This window comes from Amblyomma maculatum, chromosome 1 (assembly GCF_055883805.1).
Source record: "Amblyomma maculatum isolate TAMU_Amacu chromosome 1, ASM5588380v1, whole genome shotgun sequence".
Taxonomy (NCBI): Eukaryota; Metazoa; Arthropoda; class Arachnida; order Ixodida; family Ixodidae; genus Amblyomma; species Amblyomma maculatum.
In genome coordinates this window covers 85,224,604-85,249,517 of record NC_139344.1, presented here as the reverse complement: position 1 = coordinate 85,249,517, position 24,914 = coordinate 85,224,604, and the positions used below count along the sequence as shown (strand labels likewise).

Here is a 24,914-nt window from a genome sequence, read left to right as displayed (position 1 = left end):
AGAGTTCCGTTGAACACTATTTGTGGAATTATACACGACTATGGTATAGCAACTAGTAAGTTAACCAGTTAACGTTTCGAAACTCTTTCAGGTTTTTATCATCAAAATTCTTCATTGTTAGATTTTCGATTCACAATTCATAGCTGCATTCATATAATTCTGTACAATCTTGATTCGCGATAAGCTTGTGCTCGTAATTGAGTTTGTGGACAACACCACATCTTGGCTAATCCCCCATGGTGGGTACGTGCCATTTTTCTAGAGGCCATCAACAACAACAACGGCTTGCCAACACAATGATTCCCAATGAAGCCTGGTCCAGGACGCTTTCGGGCCACAGGTTGCCAAGACCCGATGGCGGAGGCCCAGGCACGCACCGCATAGTATGGGCAGGAGTAATGTCTTCGACTGTAGCGGAGTCTTGGGTCGGCGGGGCCTCTGGTCGGCACATCGGGGCAGTCGGGTCACATGGTCGTTCGGTTCTCTCATTGTGTCTTGTGGTCTTGTGAATGGCGTCTCGTGTCAGTCTCTCTTTCGTCGTGTCTTGTGGTCGAGGCTGTGGGATGGGGCGGTGGAACGGCGCCATCGCATCGGGTCCGGCAGGCTGGGGACCAGCCAAGCAATGCCTCCCAGACCTCCTGCCGACAGCACAAGAAGACGCAGGGCGCCGAAGGTCCGGGCCAGGATGAGGAGAAAGGAATTAGCCCCCCCCCCCCCCCCCCCCCTCAACCAAATGTTAGGGGGCGGTAAGCCGATGCACACTGAGAAAAGAGAACAGAGAGAGCAGATGGTCGATAACCGAGAGATGATTTAATGAATTGCGGAGGGCCTAGCGCGAGCGCTCCGGCCCGCGCCACTGCCCGCTTCTCCTTCCTCCGTAACTATATATGTTTTCGTTTATCTGGCCGTGACCTTCTCTGGCTGGCCTATTCCTGCTTAGAAGCCGCTACTGCCAGAAATCTCGATCGCAGTAGTCGTAGGAACGGATCACGCAGTCACCAAGCCGCGACGTTTGGTGACGGGAGGCATTGCTTACTACACCTATCACTGCTCTTATTCGTGGTGTTACTCATACTGCTGCTGCGGTAACTAGTGATGTGGTGCTACTAATGTTGTTATTATTGAGTTTTAGTTATCAGCAATGTTGCTGGTCCTTCTGCTCCTGCTATCCTTGCTTCTATTACCATTCTCATCACCTCTGCTGATACAATTATGTGATCTCTGCGGAACCTCTGTGTGGACTGCTGCCCGATAATAACGAACTGCGGCCTCAGTAGCTACAGCGAGCCAGCTTCCAGAAGAGGCCTCCAACTAATCCTGGCAAAAAAAAAAAAAAAAGAAACGCGTTCTCAAACGTCATCAATGCAAAGTACTTGCGGATGTTTAGCTGAAATGAGTGCAAAATAAAAGCGGCATTCTACGTTCGCTAGTTTCAAGAGCATAAAAAATAGGACATCCATGAATAGGATTTATTCATCTCGCTTTGACCACATACAACATTCCAGCCAGAGCAAGGACAATGTTCCGATCATCTTGTGTCGTGTTTCTGATGTAGACTTAATGCCCTTTATGTCATGCTTTATACTAAGAAGGTGCTCGCGGTATCGTTGTCCCCGACGTTTGGTTTTACCTGAGCGCATTATATGCTTACTTCTGACCTCAGACAGTATGTGCCATCAGGAACTAAAGCTTCAAATAAACACCTAAAGATGGCAGCTTGCCATGCTGGCGCTGCCGTAGTGAAAATCACTGAATATGCTCTTGCCCTTGCTGCTTCCTGTGTTAATTTCTGAGTTTCCAAGCGTGGTAATGACGCGTATTAATTTTTCTTCGGGTCCGCTAGCATTCAGCACTTCATCGCCTCTTTCGCTATCCGTCCTCCTGAGTCGTGGCTCGAAGAGCAACTTTCGGAGTCTATCCGTCGGCGCTTCGCAGAAAACGAACAGCAGGTAAGCAAGCAGGTAGCTCCATACGAGTACGGTGAAAGAGAAGGAGACCTGCGAAGAACAACAGGGGGATAGTTGGAGGTAAAAATTGTGGATTATACCGCAGGTGGTTTACAGCTTATCGCCTATACCAACACAATTATGTTTCTACTCGACGAGAAGCAAGATAATATGAGCCCGTGTGCTCGTATGAGAGTTGTTTTCTCTTAACTGCTTAACTGTAGAAATTGAAACCTGTTCTTATTTTTTTTTCTAAAGGTTCGCTAACTCGACAAATTGTTTTTTGTTACTTCAATGCCTTTTTGAGCACCTAGATTTAATTGTGCCATGTGTTTAGGATTTAGTTTCTAAGTTCGCACAAAAAAAAACTGCTAGCTAGTCAGCCTAATCGCCAGAGGCATCGTCAATGCCTCTGTTTGGCTTGGCTATGAGAGATTTCTAATGGAGGTTATACCGTGCGACCCACATGACCTTACAATTTCTTTTATTTGCTTTTGAGCGCGCAGCGCCATCTTGTTGTGTAACATTGTACTATGTGTTTAAAAAATTCTTTTTACTTCAAAACTCGTTGCAGTCGCAGCATCTCGTCTAGGCGAAAGGGTAGGGAGAAATACCGCTTGGACCATTCTGGCCGAGGCCGTGACCGCGGCATGGGCAATTTTCTCCTCACATGAACAGCTATAGTGTATCTCTTGGGGAAAAAAAGGTTTAACGTTTTTATGTGTGTGTGTGTGTGTGTGTGTGTGTGTGTGTGTGTGTGTGTGTGTGTGTGTGTGTGTGTGCGTGTGTGTGCGTGTGTGTGTGTGTGTGTGTGTGTGTGTGTGTGTGTGTGTGTGTGTGTGTGTGTGCGTGTGTGTGTGTGTGTGTGTGTGTGTGTGTGTGTGTGTGTGTGTGTGTGTGTGTGTGTGTGTGTTTTATAAAGACCCAAGTCGCGAGTCGCGACGACACATGTCATAGGGTGTCGTAGGGCTGCAAGTTGCGGTACTGGGGCGCTTGTTTTTCTTTCAGTTTCGAGAATGCATTTGGTGACCGTTGGCTGGAATTCAAATAAGCGCAAAGAGATCCATGTTCGCGTGCAATGTCAAGAACGTGAATGTAATTAGGTCATATAGACATCGCAGTGGTCATACGCATTTAGGATTGGTCGTACTGTTGCTTCTCTCTCCATCGTCGCAGTTTTGCTGCTTTCGTTCGTCCTTTGGAATCTAGTGAAACGGTGAGCGTGTGAGAAATTGTGTTTCTTTCATTTTGATGCCAACCTTGTGTTCATTGCTTCGCAACAGCTACCCTCATATGTGCAGTAGTTTAATTGAAAACACAAATAAAAGAATGCCGCTTGTGTGGACCTTGCAGCTATTTCAGGTCGCTGGCATATATTTCAACGTGATCAGTAGTTACAAGAGAACACCGGGAGAAATGTCGTGTTTCGAACACCCCAGTGGGATTTTCAGTATGTTGAAGCGTGCGGATTCGTTGCACACAGATATATGAAAGAGAGGGTGCACCTGAATTATCTTGCCGTTTCCCGTCCGGTTGGACGCAAAACGCATATTTTAAGTATTGAGTATTTTATTGCTGACCTGAGACATATCAGTGGTCGTAAGCATATCACTTATAAAACACGGCACAGTGAATTACATGGCTTACACAGAATTTGGCATCTCTTCCTAGTTTTTGCACACTTGTCAAAAGTAATGTAAGATACAGCAAGCAGGAGACAGTCAATAAAATGCAGGGATCACAACAAAGCGTTAATATCACTGGCACAACCTTCCTTCATGTCAAACACACTCCAAATATCACAAAAGCGCGCCCACATCATGATATTTTTTATGCTATTTTTTCGTAGGATATGGCACTTAACTGAACCAAAACTGTCCGTCACATCACAGCTGTAATCTGTTATTGTATAGGCAGGGTGATCCACTCTAGGGTGAACGTGCGAGTGTGCAACCGCACTCTTTAGAGCACACATGCTTTTAACATGGCTGCACATCAAACCAAAGTGGTGTGCGTGCAGGATGATCGGGAGGGGGTGCTTTGCATCCTGTGCCAATTGACGTTTATGCGCGGCCAGGACAGATTCACTGGCACTTTGAAGAGGGCGCTCCCATTCTTGCATGTTCACGCTAATTGTGGATCAGCCTGTACATTCTGTGAAAGTGTTGCTGCTAATCTTGGGCTTTGCTTTTAGCTTCTTATTACGCTATCCTTTATGAAATGCCACCTCAGGGGAGCTTCAAGCTACAAAATGAAATGAAAGAAATAGCCCATTTTTGGAGCTGGAAACGACGGGGCATTCTAGTGCTGATTTACTCTTCAAATCTGTATGTCGTGTACTTCTATGTGCTTTCTCAGTGCATATATCTTTTTCCTTACTCTTTCATGTGTCTTCCAGGATTCTATAAGCCAAGCTCTGCTGCACTTTAATTTTGTCTAGGCGTGGTCGAGTTGGTGTTTGTCTTTTTCTCGGTCCACAACACCTTTTTATTGGGAATTCCCTGACTACGAGACCATTCGTGGTGGACGCTGTCCCCTGTGATAGTGCATTGAGTGCTGCTGAAATATGCTTATAAGTAGCATCAAGTGCTTCCTGGTCCCAATCCAGTATACAGCCATATTGCTCAGCCTGTCGGTCGCATTTTGCAGCCTTGCTCTCGAGGCTCCGAGCCCATTTTTTTAAGGTTTTGGAAAAATACCTATTTCAATCCTGCTTGATATTTATGGTGGAGAGAGCTGAGGCACCTTATTCCACTCTTCTGAACCAGCTTCAAGGCTCAGTTGAACATTGCTGGTGTAATGCTTAGGAAGCCTGTCAAAGCTCCAGCCTTCAATCAGTTGTAAAACTGTGCAGAAGTGTTTACATGGCAGTTTATACTTCTTGAAGTCTGCACATGTGCCGGTTGGTGTGTTGTGTGATACTGACCAGGTGTGCTGGAGCTGTCTTAAACACACCATTTTCAGGGGAATTATGTACATCAGTTTGGGTGCACTGCAGGGCAGTGTCCAACTTTTGCATGATGTGCTTATATGACTTGTGTAGGTCTATTGCGTGGGTAAATGGGTTCAGTATCATGATACCCCGGTACTTCGAGGACCTCCTCATCTGTTCCTGGTAGAATTGTGTCTTTCGCTCTGGCAAAAACTGAAACTGGCTGGTTAATGTCCATATTAGGAATGATAAGCTTTGTTTGCCATGCGTGGATTTCAAATAATGTTCTTTCAACAATTTGTTCTGTGATTCAATGCCATTGTTGGTGGTTATCGCAACTGAGAATTTTGTTCTGTTGAGCATGGTCTATTTGTCTGCTAGTGGCAACCATTGGCAAGACATATAACTCCTCAGTTTAGTGTTTTTCCAAGGGTCATAATAGATCAGCTATTTTAATGCATCGTCGTATTCCTCCTGGGACATAGCATGGGCCAGCCTCCTCAATAGGGAAAGTGCACCCTCACGATCAGCTACTCTAGTCTCCTTTTCCCTTTGCCATCGGTCACACACCTGTTACCTGTGGAACTCGCAAAGCATCACTGCACTCTATGGGAAAATTTCTTCAATTGCTCTCATTTCTGCTGAGCAACAGTCCGCCATCCAGTACTAGGGTTCTAGCTCTGGGCACCAACACCTAAAAACAAAGTGCCTCTGCTATGCAAGATGCTGTCTCGAACTCAACTATGAAAGCTCCGGCAGCAATGTAGCCAGTCGGTGTTTTCACTACTATGAAAAAAAGAGGAAGCAAATAGTCTGTTGTCTTCTTGGTGGCATCTAAACAAACAACGCTCTGCCCATATTTTAAAAGCAAATCCTTCATAAAACACGACTGGTAGCCAGAGGTGGGCAACCTCATGAGGTTTCGACCTCATGAGGTCAACCTCAACCTCAAAATGACCTCAACCTCCCGGAGTGAGGTGAGGTTGAGATGAGGTCGGCAACACCTGAAATATTTTTGAGTGAGGTCAGCAAATGAGACCTCAACCTCATGCGTGAGTTTGAGGTTGAGTGAGGTCGTAACTTAGTGAGGTCGGCTTGTGAGGTCGAAATTATTGTTTCCCACAGCGATAAAATAGCCGGAAAAACACCTTTCATAATGCCTGTCGTGTACACTCTTTTGGCTACCAACGCGCACGTAACGAACAGTTTGCGTCTGTGCGTTTGCGTTATATAATTCGTTCACAGGAAGGGAAAGGCGCAGTGTCTGTCACACTTGCTATGTGGACACCTGAACCGCGCCGCAAGGGAAGGGATGAAGGTGGGCGTGAAAGTGGAAAGAGAGAAAGGGGAGCCGTAGTGGAGGACTACGGAGTAATTTCGACCACCTGGGTATCTTTAACGTGCGCTGACATCGCACAGCACACGGACGCCATTTCGTTTCGCCTCCATCGAAACGCAGCCGCCATGGTCGGGTTCGCACCCGGGAACTCCGGCACAGTAGTCGGTCGTCTTACCACTGCACCATCCCGGCGGGGCGTTCGACACGAAAAAAAAGGAGGGGGGGGGGGGGCGTAAAGCGCAGCGCGGCAAACGAGTGGGGTGGCTGCAGACTCGAAAGAAGGTGAAACAAGATCCCGCCACCATTCCGAGCGAGTTTGGGAAGTGAAGAAAGTCTGCGCAAACTCGAAGGATTTCCAGACCTACGTGAGTATGTCGACTTCTCAGAAAAAAAAGAAAAAAATCTAGAATAGTAGAAAAGAGCGAAGCGCAAGATCCAGCAACCAAGGAATTGCTTGGGGAGGATGGCACGAGAGAGGAGGTTTCAAAGAGGCATATGGAAAGAATAAGGATGCAGAAGAGACGAGAGAAAAATGGCTTGACGAGAAGTCACCCCACGAAGACTGTATTTTAGTAAATAAAATCTGCTTTTGCTATTGTATATGGTACGAGTTAAAACGAAAGAAAGCAACAGGACGGTAGATCGTAGTTGTATCAGTGCAATCCACTCTTTTATTATTATTATTATTATTATTATTATTATTATTAGTCACTAGACATTAAATTAACCCTTACATAAAAATATAAATTTAATCTGCCCTTCCCGAAGAATCATTGAAGAACAGACAGGTGACTGACGACTGCTTGCAGTCATTCTCATACCCTACGTGAGCTTGAGCCTTTTTCATTTACTTGTTTGTTTATCGAGGGCCTCCCCTCCGTTTTACAGCTTGCAGCCAAAGTGGCGGGCGCGCCTTTTGTTCGTAAGCTGGCTTCTGCTCTTTCGGCTCCGCAGCCGGTGTCCGATCTCAACTAGCGGACAAAGCGCGGACCCGGGAACCCCTCGGCATTTCTTGGAAAGTAAGCCACTGCACATACGCGCGCCTCTGGGAGTTTGTGAGTTTTAGGTTTTTTTTAAGTGCGTTTCTGTCAACGGGGCCGAGAGTTACAAGGACAGTGACAGTGTGGGCGAGAGAGCGAGTTGTGTGCGCGGTGCTCGAGCGTGTGAATGCGCGAGTGAAGTTCTGCGTCTCCTCTTCTCTTTAGTTTTTCAGTATACTTGCACCACCCCTATTTTTCCTCACTTCTTGTTTTCGTTTTGTATAGTCACTTACCAGTGCCCCCTCTCGCGTTTGTGCACCCGCGTTTACTCACAACCGGCCGCTTTTCTGCGGTATGGCCAGTCGTCACCCTCCCCGCCCCCCCCCCCCCCCCCCTCCTCCTAAGAAAAAAAAATTCAGAAAAGACAATTCTCAGATTCTTCTTCTCGCAACATTCTTTTCTTTCTTTTTTTTTTTTTTTGCTTCTTTAGCTTTTGGTTGTGCGCTATACCTCCGACTGGCGTATTCCTGTTGGTCTAAATAAATATAAAGACAGGCCCTTCTCGCTTCTCGGAACGCCGCGGAGGCTGCGCGGACTTCTGTCGCTTGTCGACCAAGCAGGCATCTCATCGTTTCGCAGGAGGGAAACGCTAGTCAGTGTTCAAACTCTGCTCTTCCTCCCTGTAGACGCGTTGCCACCCTACTCACCACCCGCTAGTCTTCCTCTCTTGACGAATATTGTGCAGTCGAAGAAAAACGAAACAACTCCCGTAGCATGGGTTAAGTGTTCGAGCTTCCTTCTCCCAGTGGGCGTGGTTCTCTCGTCGCGACTAGAAGCTGGTGTCTCAGCCCCACGTTCTCATCGACACCAATCGTTCCTGGAACATTTGCTTGGAAGTCGCCCCAAACCGCGTCGGTGAGCCGCCCGAAATCGGCAAAAGAAAAAAAAAAAGGCAGCATCTAAACGACATGCTGTGTTCTTCGCCATTTACCGTGGCCGTCTTTTTCAAGCGAAGACACTCAGCCATGCCGTGGTCGGCGACTTGCTGTAATTTATGACGGAAGTTTCCGCCCTTTCCAGCTGAGGTCTGCCCTTCTTCTTCGAGGTCTATCGCATTGTTGCGTTCGGCGTCGAGGGTGCATGACATGGTTGCGGTTATGGCTGGTGTGGTTATGGCAGATATAGCGAAAAAATCTAAATATACCGACGATGATGCGTGCGCGCGCAGTTGTCGAATTGACGAAGACATCGAAGGCCATTTCCGTTACAATAGCCACGCAAAAGAAACGAAAAGCACTGTAAACTTGGAATGCATTCACTGCGACAAGAAACTGTGTGGACAAGGAAACCAGCTTTTGAGCTTCTCTCGGCATCTCAAGGTAATGTGCGAATTATCCCTAATCCAACGTATTATTTCTTTAACTTACATCAATGATAAAAGGAATGTTTTGGGGCTGCAAATTCACTGTTAGTTAGTATAAGTAGAAGGGAGGGTAATCTTTCCAATAATTTGTCACGGCGTTTGTTCTATACAGCACAACCCACTCGTCAGGATTATCGAAAGTAGCGCAATGTCAAAAGTTAAGCACGCTTTACCTTTTCGTAACTAAGCGTCTCTGCATATGGCAACATTTTATTCTGTCCGCCTCTTGTGATACGTCCCACGTCAGAAGTCAGTTTGATAAAAGAATGTTATGGTACTACAACTTCCATATATACGCAAGTGGTCGATCTTTTTTTTTGTAACAGAGACGTTACACTGAAGAAACATTAGATTGTTTGTGATTTTGTCATCTGATTCGATTTCAAATCGCAGGAAAATATCTTCACAAAGAAATTATGACTTGCTTGTCATGAGGAAACACTATTTGACGGTCACAGATATGTGCGACGTTTCACTGCAGACCTTCGGGAGTTCGCATCCAGCAGCACCAAGGACACATAAGCATTACAGCGGGAATTAGGTCTAAAGTCACCATATCAAAACAAATAAAAATAAAATTTGAAGAGTTGAAACTGCCCAATTATACTGCTGTTATTAGGTCAGCCTGCTATGAATCAGTAGCCCCGCTGGCAAATGCTCATTTAAATTTTTTTACTTTACAAGTAAGCCTCATCATATTCAATGTTGCTTAAAATTTATGTCGTCATTCTGGCGTGTCACCGCACAGGACTTGTGCCATGACATTTTATAGTTAGTGTTCTGAAGTGAAAAACCGTTTATTTATTTATTTTTTTTTAGGTCGAGCGACCGACCTCAAATTCATAGTTTGAGTATGAGGTGAGATTGAGTGAGGTCGGTGGTGGCATCAGAAAAAATTGAGGTGAGTTCACCTGGTCAAACCTCTACTCAAAGCGTGAGGTTGAGGTTGAGTGAGGTCAGGAAATTTTTATTGAGGTTGAGGTGAGGTTGCGGTTTTTGAGGTCAAATGCCCACCTCTGCTGGTAGCAAATAATAATGCCTGCTCATATTCCTTTGCAACTGCCTCCTACTTATTCTTTCCCTCTTCAGTTTCGGAGTGAACTCTTTTGTGGTATGGTCGGAACTCGACATTGTCACTTGTGCTACTGCTCTGAGGAGCCTCAATCACTGCTTCCACATCTTGATCAATGTTACTTGACCTTTGTTTTTTAAGTGCATAATGAATGTGAGTTAATAGATCTTTGTTTGTCGGATAGAATGCTCGGCAGGTGATATCAGGTTTTGCTTTTTCTGCAAACATCACACCTTCTACATAGTACCTCAGGCATTTCCTTACTTCCTGCACTGGTGTGCCTTCTCTCACAAGCTGATGAATTTTTGCTGCAATTTCTGAATGAACAGTTTGTCCAAATGAAGTCACTTCGTCAAAATCATATTTGATGTGCTTACATTTCTTGTCATGTGGGCATGTGCAACTAGCCGCGCACCATTTCTGTTGGAAAATAAAAGTTTATTTCTCCTCCTTCTTGCGTTGATTGCGGAGGTGTACTCCGGCTGTGAAGCTTCCCCTGCCACGGTCATGGCTGCAGTGGCCCAAGTGGCATTTCTCCTTCCCCTTAGCCTAGACGAGTTGCCGCGACGAGTTTTGAGGTAAAAAAAATGTCGATACAGCGCAATGGCCGCGGACGTTAGAAGGGGACACAAAGCACACATGGGCGCGACGGATCAAGAATGGAACACCAACTCGCCCAAGCATCCACATTAAAATGTCATTGTTTTTAAGCCTATAGTACAGCCCTGAAAATTGCGCTGCGCACTCAAAAGCAAATAAAAAAAGAGGCGGCGACGAGTTCTGAAGTAAAAAAAAAAAACTTTTTAGACACATAGTACAACGTTACACAACCAGATGGCGTTACGCGATCAGAAGCAAATAAAAACAAATAAAATAAATTGTAAGGTCACGTGGTTCGCACGGTAGAACCTCCGTTAAGAATCTCCCTTTGACTATATTGCCTGGCTTTCGGTCATTCCCATGGCACCATTTGCGCCCAACGACATCATCCACGCTGCCGGCGAATATCTGTGACGGTGAGTGCCTTTGCAGATATTTATGCACCTGCACTGTGCTAGTGGTGGGAACTTTCATTGTTGCGCTGTAGCAAAGCAGCGGCATTCATTTTTTAACGCTAAAGCCGGAACCGCATGGCGCGATTTAGGGCGCGATTGCCGCGCGGATGGTGGGACGCGCGCGTCATTTATTTATTTGAAATACCCTAAAGGCCCGATAGGGCATTACATAGGGGGGGGGGGGGGGGGATGTGGAAGCAAATCAGTGTAGAACAAAAACAGAATAACAGATGATGTTATGGTGGTATGTGAGGGAGGTATATAACTAGTCATAGTAATCTTTATACAAAACTAGAAAAAAAATAAAAGAAAAAAAAATAATAAAAAAATAGTCGGGCAAGCAATATTTCAACATAATAAGAGAACTGTAAAAAGATAAAAATGTGCAGCGATTTCAGCAAAGGGAAAAACTTGCACATCGCGCATGACAGACACTACAAAGCTGAAACTAAAACCAGAAAAAGATAACAAATGAAACATATGAGATCTCACTGACTCAGACACACAGATTACACCGAAAGAATCAAGGAAAGGAGGCTCTGTACAGGGAACGACAAAACCGCGCAAATTGACTACGATGCGTCTGAAGAAGCTAGCAATGCTGCTGGAAACTCTGATAAATCAGTCAAAACAGCGATATTTGACGCCAACTCATTCCATTCATTTATTGCTAAAGAGAGTGGTGAATATTGGTATTTTTTTGTTCGTGCGAACAGTGGGAGGATTTTGTTCGCATGGTCAAGCCGGGATGAGACGTGAGGAGCAGAAAGAAGATGGGAGCGAACAAATTTCGAATTGCTATAGTATAATGTGTGAAGAAATGATAATCTTGCAAACTTCCTTCTGAAAGCGAGCGATGGTAGGTTTAAAACTTCTTTAATTGATGATACGCTCTGAAATCTTGAGTAGGATGATGTAATGAATCTTGCTGCTTTATTCTGGACGGATTCAAGAACATTCGAAAGGGAGTCCTGGTGGGGATGCCATATAACGGAAGCATATTCTAAGGTGGGCCTTATTAGTGTAGTGTAAGCTTGATGTCTTGTGGTAGAATTTGCGAGGTGTAAACGGCGCCTTAGCATGCCAAGTTTTCTGAAAGCTTTGCCGGTGATGAAGTCTATATGAGTATTCCAAGAGAGATTAAAATGCAAATGAACACCCAGATATTTTATAGAAGAAACAGATTCAACAGCTTTACCGTTGATTGTGTACACGCTAAGTAACGGCCCTGGAACAGAAGAATATCTTATATGTTTAGTTTTTTCTTCATTAATTTCCATTTGCCAAGTACGGCACCTTTCAGTTAGCCTGTTTAGATCGGACTGGAGCGTATGTGCATCTTCCGCGTTAGATATTGTTTTATAGATTACACAGTCGTCTGCAAAAAGGCGAATTGATGAGTTGATGTTACTTGCTATGTCATTTATGTAAATTAAAAAGAGCAAAGGCCCGAGAACTGTCCCTTGTGGGACACCTGATTATACACGTGCAGGGTTAGAGATGCAATCATTTATCTTAACTGATTGGAAACGATTAGTCAAGAATTCAGCGATCCATCTGGCCGTGTTATCATCAAGCTGCAGATTTTTAGTCTTTAACCGTAAACGTTTGTGAGCAACACGATCAAAGGCTTTTGAAAAATCGACAAAAATTGCGTCTGTGTCAAGGGGCATATGTAGCGCATGATGTAGGTCAGTAACTAATTCAAATAACTGCGTTTGACATGATCTTTTGTACCGGAAACCATGCTGGTTTTCTGACGCGTTCCCACTAGTTCCCACTACCAAATCGCGCCGCCGCGTGGTTCTACGCTTCGTAGAAAGAAACGCCTTGCGCGGCGCGTCCACTGACGTCAGGGCCGGCGTCCACCAATCAGCGTGCAGTCACGTGTCATTTTGGTTTTTTGGTTTGCCAACAGATGGCTCTGCTCTCCGCACATCTCGGCGGAACTGGAACCTTTTCGGCGGAACTTCGTTTCCTCGGGAAAGCTGGTGCGCGCTTCCAAGGAGCCACGTGCTTCACGTATCGTGTTCGTTTGCGCGTAGTGTTTCGCATGCAATGTTGCTGTTCGAAATTAAGTTTGATAAATACACTTTGGAGGAAATGTCGCTGTTTAATTACATGATAATTGTTTTTATTGTAGTGTCCTGTAATTTAAAGGGCATATTATATATGCGGTAACAGAGATAACTCATCTCGTTGGGAGTTATGTGGTCCGGCAAACCGGAAAACGCGGCGCGACACCGCCGCTCAATTTTTCTCGTGCGGGTGCTCGCGCGTCGGCGGCAACGCGGCCGTATGCCGCGCGTCACGTTTTTCGCTCGCGAAAAACGCTCCATGTGGTTCCGGCTTAACGTGTTATGGTATACGTCGATGTTTTGGTGTCGCGAAATAGCGTGCACTAATTTTTTGTACTAACGCGTAATTGTCGAGAATATTATTCACTGGCAAAATGAAGAGAGTTAATAACTCATTCAGCGAGGTCAGCAACCGACAGAGGCGAAGGAGAATTGCTAGTGCCGTCGAGAAAGCTGGATGATGTTGTCGAAGAGAATGATCAGGGTGAAGGTTACGGATAGTAGCGGGTCAGCCAGCAACATTACAGAAGGATTTGTAGAACCTGAGTTTGAAGTGAAACTGTGCTTTTGGTGTAATTCTGGTGTTGGAGTTTCAAAATTTGTGTTTGTTAATATGCGCTTTCAGGTTCTAAAATGTTCAGCATTGTGCATTTTCAAGATGGGGCTGAAGTTTCCGCTGTTTCGTCTACGTGGATAACTGCAAGAAAAAAATACTGTTATTTGGCTCCAGTACGAAATTTTGAGAGGAATAATGAGGCAGTATAGAATAATGAGAAATCATCTGATCATTGGAAGAAATACAGATGTAGAGTGTTGTGGACTTGTGCTAAGCACTATTTGAAATACTTGTAAGCATCATTATAGTTCTACATTTAAAATGGGATTCTTTTTATGCCTGCAGCCTAGCCTGGAATATTCTCAGATAGGCTTCACATAAATATAATATTTTAGTAATTCTGTGTGCACAGGTGGTAATCAGTGCAAATCTGGGTAGCAGAGACTGTAGTGTCACAATTCTATAGCTTGTACATAGCTATGTGGGCCAGCATGTGCAGAATGAAAGAAGCCTTACCAGCCGACAAGGCCAAGGAAAGCGTAGGGGATTTTTTTAAATCCTGGTTTTTTGTATAGACCTGAATGAATGATGTAATCATTTTGGAAATTAAGGTAATTAACTGCAAAGTAGAAGAAAAAACAATGCGCCGATGGTACGAACCAAACCCACGACCTCCGAATATAGTGTTCGGTGCTCTTTCCAACTGAGCTACATCGACGGCTGTCCAACCTGCTACTTGTTTGGGTATTAATGTTGCCTGCTAACAGACCCTGAAAGTGTTCACCAGCGCCAACCTTCTCCTTAGCGGCGGACGTGGAATGTCCTGTGTTACTGCCAGCTTCAGATCGAACTTGATCGGCTGAGAGGGCAAAAGCTGTGCAAGAACCCTCTTATGCTGCCTATGGCTTGAAGACTGCCAGAACCGAGACCCTCATAAGCTATTAGTAGGGAACTGAAAGAACGATGGCGCTGGTGAACACTCTCAAGGTTTGTTTACAGGTAACATTGATAACCAACAAGTAGAAGGTTGGACAGCCGTTGATGTATTTCAGTTAAGAGCACCGGACGCGATAATTGGAGGTCGTGGGTTCAGTTCCCACCATCTGCACATTGTTTTCCTTCTACTTTGTAGTGAATTACCTTTCTTTCCAAAAAGATTTCAGCTGTAATTCTGGTCCATAGCAAACACCAGCAAAGAAAATCCCCCAAGCTTTCCTTGGCCTGGCCGACTGTTGGCATATTTCATTCATGTTCCCTAACGAGCCGCTCATTTCTCTTTCAGTTCCCTGTTAAAAGCGTGTGTAAACCTGATTCTAGGTTACCTGCTTTTTTCCTATATTATGGGCTTTGGTATTTACATCATTTAGCTATTTCATTTTGTATTACTCCGAAAGTTGACATGTATAGGCTACTTACTGTTTTGACATTTCAGCCAGTATTTTTTAGTGTCTAGGTTTTTTGTATTCTTTGCAAGATTTTTCTTCTGACAAAGACTTTGGTGACACATTCATTTTGCACTGTTTAATGTTCACTAGATAACTACGATCCAGCAAGAAAGAAAGCACTACAACCTATCCTGACATCTGACATGGGTTTTCAATGTGCGGCGGAAAAGGAATAGGAGGCCAGTGCAACGCCCAATTTCTTCCGCAGCCACCGCCTCCAAAAATAGCTAAATCCAAGGAGCAAGCCTTATCTTCAGTAGTGACTACAGCTTCTTCAATTCGACAGTCTCCTGCGACCATCTTGCAGCAACCTACCGAAGACAGTCAAGCACACCAGCAAGGCAAATTACACAGAAGCCGTGAGTGCTGCCGTCATTATTTATCAATTATGTGACAATGTGCAAACTTTATTTATTATTACCACTTCATGCTGTGCTGTCTGTGTGCTGTTCATTGTTTAAGCAAGAATGTATTTCTTTTTTTCACTAGTGTGTTTATTTTTTATCAGTGTGCCTATTTGCGGTCACTAACTCTAGTTCCTAGCAGCAATATTTAATTGTTGTGGTGAATCAGTATTGTTGCAGCGAATGTTTCTTATTACTGTTTCATGCTGCATTATTCTCATACTATCCATTGTTTCTGTCTGCTCTGCTACGCGCAAGCAAGCTCGTATTTTTTCATAAAATAATTATCTTAATTTTCTTGGTGTACCTGCTGCTAGTCCTGCTTCTAATCCCTAGAAGCAATATTTAACCTGTGTGGTGAACTGGTACACTACAACGTTTATTTATTATTACCACTTCATGCTATGCTGTTTTTGCTTTTCATTGGGTCTCTTTTAAGCAAGCTTGTATCCTTATTTTTTCACAAAAGAGTGTTGCGAAGTTTCTTCAGTGTACCTACTTGTTATTGCTACCTCTAGTCCTTAGCAGAAGTCTTGAATTTTAGTGAATCAGTATCATTGCAGAACGTATTTATTCCTACCATTTCATACTATGCCGTTTACACACTGTCCATTATTTCTGTCTGCTCCGCTTTGTAGACAAGCAAGATATTTTTCGTTCATAAAAGAGTAATCTGAAATTTTCTCAGTAAATCTGCTGCTTAACACTGCCTCTAGTCCCTAGCGGCAGTATTTAACTGGTGAGGTGAATCGGTATCATTGCAGCCAAGTTTTATTATTACTCATTCACACTATCCTGCTTTTATGCCATCCATTGCTTCTTTGCTGTACTGTGCTTTGTGCAAGCAGGAATGCCTGCATTTTATGAAATAATAGTTACATGTATTTTTCAGTGTACATCCTGGTTGCGAGTACTCGCTATTTCTCTTTTATTTTAATTTTTTTTGCAGCTTATGATTTTAAGACGTTTTATTATTCGTATGGGCCTCGAGATCGAGCAGAGCCGCCACCTAGCGGCATAGCGGCGAACCCTACCCAGAGTGGATGCGTGTTCGCGTCGCGTGCCAGCGTGCAGTGATTTACGTGCGTACGTGCAGCATGCATAAGAGTGCTTTTTGTTTGTTTCGCAGTTCCTGTGCGCTTTTGCTTACCTATCTGCCTCGTGCAAAAGAAACATGAACAGGCTATCACCCCACGCTTCATTACAAAAAAAAAAAAAAAAATAATGCTTGTCAATATCGAGTATGTCATGCTGGAAAGGACATCATCAGTCGCGGTCTTCGGCGCTTGAGATTCTTTGACAAGCGGTGTCTCAAACGAAGCGGTGATGTCGTTAGGCGCCGTGTAAAAGCAAAACAGGTTGCTGCCGTCAATACAACTTAATGCAAACACTCAAAAATCGTATATTCCCGTTTCTGTTTGGAATACCGCAGCTACTGAAACATGCGATCGCAGACTGCTGCATAGAAAAATCCAGTTTGAAAAAACCACACTCTGCCTTCTGTACCCACAATAGAGTTGTCTTGAGTGCCTTTTGTTTATTGTGTTTTTGCTTTTAAACCTCTGTCGCGGTATCTCAGCCGTAGGGCACTCGACTATTTATTTCGAGAACGGGGGGTCCGATCCCGGCCTTTTCGAAAGGCGCTTCTCGGCTGTGGGATTTGACTGCACGTTAAACAATCTCACGTGGTCAGCGACATAAGCCCGCCCCTACAGCATCCTTCAATAGCCGATGTCGCATGGCGCGTTAAACCCATATATGCATTTCTTTTCTCCTTTTTTTATCTGTTGAAGTCTTCTGCGCCTCCGTAACAGTGAGCACATTTCGCTTTAGAGAAATGCTCGAACGTAAGAGAAACAAATATTCCAGCACCTGTTACACTAAGTATTACATAATACACATAGATCAATGTGCATTGGTAGTGTAATAGAATCATTAGAATTCCTTATCGTCTGTTCTGTCTTTCGAGCACATTCGTTGTTTATGACAAGGGGAGTAAAATAACTTCATACGGGCTTAGCCATAAATGTTTAGTTCGGGAATAAATACACGTTTATAGTCGCATGATAAGACGAACTCCATTTCTTTCAGGATAGTTTTATACCCGGCACCTGTTTTGGAAGGAACCCTAATATTTTGCTTCGCATAAGATTGAGTCATTGCTCAACAAAAAAATCTTCAGCCTTCAAAATTCCTTGCCAGAACATGACAGCGACCAAGCGAAGTTTTTACGATGTCCTCGCAGCCATTGATTCGTAGCTTTCACTTTAACGTTAATGAAAACTAATTGCTGATAGTCCTGAATTTTGTCAAGTGCGTAAAAGTTCTGTCACATGGTGAACTTCATTGTCATTGAAAGAAAAATAATTACACTACTAATTTACCATTTATCAACATCACACACATCGGAGATTCCTTATACTTCCCTCGGTTTCAGGAAATCATGTAGAGTAATTGCACAGTGCAACACTATCAGGTTATGTGGCTCAAGAAGCATCCGTTTTGTTGGGAGCTAGGCAAATTCAATCCACCCACCGCTCTACACGTTAGCAGTCAGCTTCCTTGTGCGGCGAGGTTTCCTGTACAGTACGGCGCAATCTCATTTTTTGTGGAATACTTGTGTCTGGTTATCTTGCCAGAGTTGATGTCCGTTCAGTCTACGGCAACCCGCCGGGCAGTACGCTGTCAGTGCTACATTTACTTGCTTAATCATTGAGCCATTTACGATATGAATGATGAACCAGGCTGCCTCGATTCATTCTAAAGTATACTGCAGGTCAGAGCAAGAACCTTGTATCTCCGTAGGTTTGATACTCAGTTTCCCTCTCTCACTCGTACAAGACACGCGCACACTGTCAAAAAAGCGATAAGATGTGCCATGTTCAGGCCCAAGTATCAGGCCTGTGAGCGCCGTATAACGTAAAAAGCGCGCAAACCGATGCTAATAAATCTAGGGTGGTTGCGTGCCTTGTTTTCCTAAAATCCGCTCATCGTTTTTTTTTTTGTTCTGCATTGGATTTTTTTCAGCAATATTGGAACACTCTGAATAGTAAATCGCTTATGCATTGCATAAGGCACGTTTTCATCGCCAACAAACCCGCCGCAAACTCGCAAGCAGACACACGCCGCGTGCGTTTCAGCGAGCGCCGCCGGCTGCCGATCTACACTATCGGAGCGACGGTGGCGCCACCTCTAGGTCAATCTCGCGGCGAATTGATATTTCGCTGTTGTAATCACCATACTTGCTCCTGTTTTAATGCTGTCTGAATAAGAAAGGTGAACACTGCTTGTTTAGCAACTTGGGCAGTTTAAATATTACTTTTGTTTGATGACTGCACATTAAACATTTTAACGTACTGTCAATAGCAAAAGTAGTGTGTACCACGCAGGGGCCGACAGAGCCATACAAAGCTGTATTGCCGTGCCGTCTTCCAGTAGCATCTGGAATGAGATAACTGTTGGGGAGCTCTTTTTATATGTAGAAAGGTGACATGCTGGCTGGCAGATAAAAAGGTCCCCATCATTCCTGTTTGTCCCAAACACCGACCGAGGACGGTGGGGTCATGTAGTTGTATGGCTCTACTGGCCCCTTCCACCATGATCTTGCTTCCTACAGTTCATCGCCATCAGTCTCACTGTCGTAATGCAGTTACAATTTCATGCTTCGGCAAAATCATTGCTTTCTGTTTGAATTGATCATTGCTTATACTGTTGTTGTTATCAATTTTGAAATGCTACTAGCCTCCTGGACTCACACTTGATGCCGAGAAATTTTGCTGCACTTTGTTTCCCACTGGTTGTAGCAATGTAATTGAAGCTGTACGAGGCATAGACAAATTGCTACTGAGCTTTATTTTACCAACTTCAGTGTATGGTTCGTTACCTTAACCTGTATCTTGTAATGGTTCTGCCAGCCTGTGCCTCTTTGAATTTTGCATTACATAACTTGGTGTAGGCATTGTTTAACCTGCAGCTCTCATACACTTATAAATGAGAGCTTTGGTTTTACTGCGACTTCATCTCCTTCCTTGTGTTCTTTACCACCTTTTAACTTTAGCTAACAGATAGTTCGTTTATATTTTTGTTATCTTTATATTTGTTAGGTGCCAAACAATTTTTATGAGCCATAAATATTTTTGTTTCTGTGTCAATCTTTCCCTACTACAGCCCCGCTGGGGTGGCGCAGTGGTTAGGGCGCTGGGCTACGGTGTCCAAGGCTGTGGGATCGGATCCTGGCTCAGCGGCCGCTTTTTGATAGAGGCGAAAAGCAATGCACCCGTGTGCTGTGTGATGTCAGTGCACGTTACAGAACCCCAAGTGGTCAAGATTTCCGGAGTCCTTTACAATGGCGTCTCTCATAGTCTGAGTCGCTTTGGAACGTTAAACCCTATAAACTAAACTTTTCTCTGCTGTAATTACACTGTCCAACTTTGAATTAATACGTGGTCGCTAGAGGTTAGACAAGCATTATTCGTGCGTTTTATATTTCATAACTGACAGGAAAAATTCGTTCATGATAAGTGTTTTTTTTTTTCTTACAAAAAAACTGTAATTTTCATACCACCCTGCAGCTGTGGTTAGGACACTTGGATGCTGATCCCGAGGGTGTGGATTCAATACTAACCACATCAGCCACATTCTGATCGAGGCAAAATGCAATGTCCTATGTACAGTGCAATGTCCCTGCACATTACATACCTAGCATACCTATATTATGTCCTCTTTTTGTCACATACTAATCGCGTAATGAAGTCGGCTTATGTTTGTGAAAATTTGAAAAGTAATGGTTTCTGGCGAGCCAAATGAAGCTGGGCAGAGGCTAGTAAAGTTTTGTCAAAAAAAACAACCTGACCATAGCGAATACTCATTTTCAACAGCACAAGAGGCGCCTGCACACATGGACTTCACCGGACGGTCTGTACAGGAATCAGATCGATTATATTCTTTGCCGGCAGAGATGGAGAAGCGCTATACAAGCAGTAAAAACAAGGCCTGGGGCCGATTGTGGCACCGATCATCAGCTTCTTGTTGCCAAAATTAAGCTTCGATTGAGGAAAACGCAGAAAACTAGAAGGCCTTTCAGGTATGACCTGGATCCAATTCCATTAGAATATGCTGTGGAAGTGAGGAATCGATTTCAAGAATTAGATCTAGAAGACAGAGAGCCCGAAGAGATGTGGACTGATGTTCGCGATATAATACAAGAAGTTGCTAGTAAGGTAGTTTCAAAGCAAAAGAAATGCAAGAAAGCAAACTGGTTATCTGAAGAGGCTTTGCAAATAGCTGAGGAAAGGAGGATGGCAAAAGTTATGGGGGAAAGAGAAAGATACAAGGTTCTCAATGCGGATTTTCAGAAAATAGCAAGCGTCTTTTGCCTGCTGAAAGAAAGTGGAGCGAACCGTTTGTGTCCCCGGGGGTGGAACCTTGCTACTCAAGCTTAAGAACATTCCCAGGACCATCCACTAAGAAGACAGGAAGAGGAGTTTTCTATCACTTTCCAGAAAATAGCAAGGAGAGATAAGAATGCCTCCCTGAACATACAGTGCCAAGCAGTTGAGGACAACAGGCAATTAAGGAACACAAGAGCTCTGTATAAGACAATCAAAGATATCAAAGGAAGCTTCTGTGCTAAGCTGGGCGTGATAAAGGACAAACGAGGCAAGGACCTCACTGAAGCCTCAGAGATAAAAAGGAGGTGGCAGGAATACACAGAAGAACTGTACAAGAAGGAGCCGAATGTGCAAACCCAACATAAGACGGCTGTAATTACTGATCTCAAGCCGGGCATCCTGAAGAGTGAAGTTGAATGGACCTTAGCCAGCCTTGCTAAGAACAAAGCTAGCGGAATTGATGGCATTCCAGCTGAGTTGCTTCAAAACCTCAACCATGACGCTGTTAACATTCTGCATACATTATGTCAGAAGATTTGAACAACCCTGCAGTGGCCACAGGATTGGAGGAGGTCAGTTTACATCCCCATTCCAAAGAAAGGCAGTGCCAAAGATTGTTCCAACTACCGCACGATCGCGCTTATTTCGCATGCTAGCAAGGTGATGTTGAAAATCCTCCAAGGTAGGCTGCAGCAACATGTGGATCGGGAGCTTCCGGACGTGCAAGCTGGGTTTCGCAAGGGCAGAGGAACTACAGACCAAATTTCTAACCTTCGCTGGATCATGGAAAAAGCACGAGAGTTCCAGAAACCCATCTACTTCTGCTTTATTGATTATGCGAAAGCGTTTGACTGCGTAGATCACAGCAGATTGTGGCAAGCTCTCCAAGAGATGGGAGTTCCAATTCACCTCATCTATCTCCTCAGGAACCTGTATGAAGGGCAAGAGGCCGCAGTCAGAACTGGGCATGGTCTTACTGATTGGTTTCCGATCGAGAAAGGAGTGAGGCAAGGCTGCATACTGTCGCCCTGCCTATTTAACCTATATGCAGAGTGCATCATGAGGAAGGCCGGTGTGGACGAGTCTTCAATAGGAGTGAAGATTGCTGGAAAACGTATCAACAACCTTAGATATGCGGATGATACCACTTTAAAGGCAGAAAGTGAAGTAGAACTCAAGAGACTTCTGATGCGCGTACAAGAACAGAGTGAGAAGTTTGGGCTTAAACTAAACATTAAAAAGACAAAGATCATGGCGTCTTACCCTATCAAGTCCTGGAGCCTCAATGGACAAGAAGTGGAAGCTGTGACTGATTTTCTGTTCTTGGGCTCCAAGATTACCTCGGAAGGAGACTGCAGCCATGAAATTAGGAGACGCCTGCTTCTGGGAAAGACAGCAATGGTTAGCCTTGACCGCCTAGTAAAGAGCCAAGACATTAGTCTGCCAACCAAGATCCGTATAACTCGTGATATGGTCTTTCCTGTTGTGATGTATGGATGCGAGAGTTGGACTGGGGAAAATGCTGACCGCCGAAGAATTGATGCGTTTGAATTGTGGTGCTGGCGAAGACTCTTGAGAGTTCCTTGGACTGCCAGAAGATCAAATCAGTCGATATTGTCGACCATAAACCCTGACTACTCATTGGAGGGTCAAATTCTAAAGTTAAAGCTCAGCTACTTTGGTCATCTGATGAGAAGAGAGGAGTCGCTGGAGAAAGATTTGATGTTGGGAAAGGTTGAGGGTCGCCGGAGAAGGGGTAGGCAGCGAACGTGATAGTTAGATGGCATCCTCGAGGCACTGCAGATGAAGTTATGTGATGTTAGGAAGATAGTGAGAGACCGGAAAGCGTGGCGTGACATGGTCCATAGGGTCACGAAGAGTCGGACACGACTGAACGACTGAACTGAACTGAATGGTTTCTGGATGTCTCATTAATTTAGGCACTGACACTCGCAAGTGAGATAGCTGGTCATGGGGCTTGTTGCCCAGTAGCGCAGTGGATACGAACGACACTTGAGCGCTGTCAAATTATTTTTTAGACCTGCGAAAATTTTCTTTATTCGACATGGCTTTCAGGAACGCAGCACGCGACAGGTAAGAGCTTACAAAATGTAACACGTGTCACAACTTCGGATAGCAATTGAGCTTTGCTTACTCGGGTCGCTGCGTGCCCGCGTGAAGCTGTCACAGATGGGAAATTAGCAGTTGACAGTACAATTATCTTAGACGGAGTGTTGTGCGTCGGAGATGGATGTCATTAATTGCGCCGAGTGCTTCAAGTCGCCGACCGTGCCCTCAACAAGAGGTGCATGGGCAACGTGCCGCGCCGCGGACACCGACCGCTATGACGAGTGCACTAGCTGTGTCGTTTCGTGTTTTTTCTTCCGGTGACTACATGCGGAAAGAAAGAACGAAATTGAAAGTTGTAAACAGAAAAAAACTGTAAAATTACAGAAAAATGAAGAAATATAAAACATAGCAGAACAGAAAATTTCTGTATTTTTCAACAAATATTTTTTACAGTGTACCGCTCAGCAGGAAACAACACGTTACAGTCCTTTTTTTCTTCATGCCCGCTCTCCTCGATACACCCTCGACAGCATATCCTCCCATTCTTCACAGAGTCCGATTCCGGGGTTTCCGAGATCCTCTGCCGGGCTGAAACACCCCGACGGATAGCACGCCTGAGAACTCTCGCCTCACAACAGCGTTCAAAATCCCGCTACGACTACCATCATCGCCACGTCACCGATCTCCCTGGCGAGTTGGTCTGGCTTTAGCGTCCAACGCGGAAGCGTGGTTTAAGCCAGAAAATGCTCGTGCGCTATATCGGTCCCTGTGTGATTTGGGAAAAAAATTAGGGATCTTAACGAATTGCGCGCCTCATTAAAAGTGGCGAATATTAGGCACGCACCGAAGTAACGCACGTCGCCAGACTGAAAGCTTCCCATCATCGCGCTGACGACAGACTCAACCGGCGGCTTTGTCTGCGACGAGGGAAGTGTTACGGAGATGAAGACGACTCGATCAGGGCGAGAAAAAGAAAGAAGGAAGTGGAGATCGAAGTGTGCACGCCCCGTTCAACCTTGGTTTGTATTTCCTGCGTCACTGTCTGCTGGCTGTATGAACCTCGCTTGTCAAACTCCTCAGAAGGTCTCAGTGGTCACGTTACGGGCGTGACAGTACCACATAATACACGCCCTTTTGGACATTCGTTAAACCGAGAAGGACATTTTCCCCAAGTCTGTTAAAAAGTGGGATATTCAGCGCATTGTTGTTCTTGCAAAAAATTGTAAGCACCATTTGGTTGTCATTGCTATGGTTTAGGTGAGATTATTTTCATGAATTCAATGGTCTTTTTTGTGCGTTTATTTCAGCAGTTTTCCTAATTTTGTTTACTTCGCGCATGTTTTAAGATTTTGGTTTTCCGGTTATATTTTAAACGTGTTTTAGATTTCCTCCTCAATTTACATTAGCGCAATGTTATTTTTCTATCATCATATTCGTCCACGGCAAAAAGTATTAACGGGCGAAGTGGGAGATCACAGTGGATGGAATTACGCAATAATCACATCGCAAAAACTATCACAAACCTGTTAATTAGTACCGTCCTTATTGGTCGATATGTCCTGCGCTCAGGGTTGACCGATAGGAGGAGGTCATATTGACAGATTTGTGACATCTTCTGCGTCACAATCGTTAGACCGGCGTTATTTGCGACGCCCCGTTAAGTGAAGATACTTTAGTGCATCAGCTGCAGCATTGGAATATAAAAAAGAAACTCTCCACAAGCTTGATTTGCTTCGCACAATACTGATAGATATGGGTGTGCAGATTAGAACCGGTAAACGAGGTCCTATGACCATTTCAATGAAATTTTTATGTCTTGTGGGAAAATGTCTCAACACAAATAAATGGGCTTTAGTTTTGCAAGATACGCCGTAGTTTTCTAGGGAAAAAATCGTATATCAGTACAAATGGATAACGCCGTTTTTGCCAATTCAAAAAGTTTCAGGTTTGGAGACCTGTTGCTAGCGTACTAAACTATTAATAACTATTATTTTCTACTCACTAAATCTATGCAACGTTTACTTCTATGGGAGTTAATAAAAACCTGTTTTGTTGTTTCACTTGATTTATAAAAAAATCGCCAACATTGCTAGAGAAGCAACAAACTACAAAAAAGTCCATTTTCAACCTGAAATACGGGAATGATGCTTTATGTTTTTAGCGTTAAATCTTTTTGAGTTTATTTTTCAGATAATTTCTTTAATTTTAGACAAAAGTTGGAGCT

General features: G+C 44.3%; 1 protein-coding gene across 1 annotated transcript in view; it reads right to left on the bottom strand.

Annotated features, from left to right (window-relative positions):
• Positions 1-1,485: 1,485 nt before the first annotated feature.
• Positions 1,486-24,914, bottom strand: part of LOC146203007 (nose resistant to fluoxetine protein 6-like) — a 65,445-nt gene continuing 42,016 nt past the window's right edge. Inside the window, exon 14 of the mRNA XM_084585282.1 lies at positions 1,486-1,997. Within this exon, the coding sequence (XP_084441408.1) occupies positions 1,704-1,997 (294 nt within the window). The 3' untranslated portion in view covers positions 1,486-1,703. The remainder of the gene's footprint in view (positions 1,998-24,914) is intronic.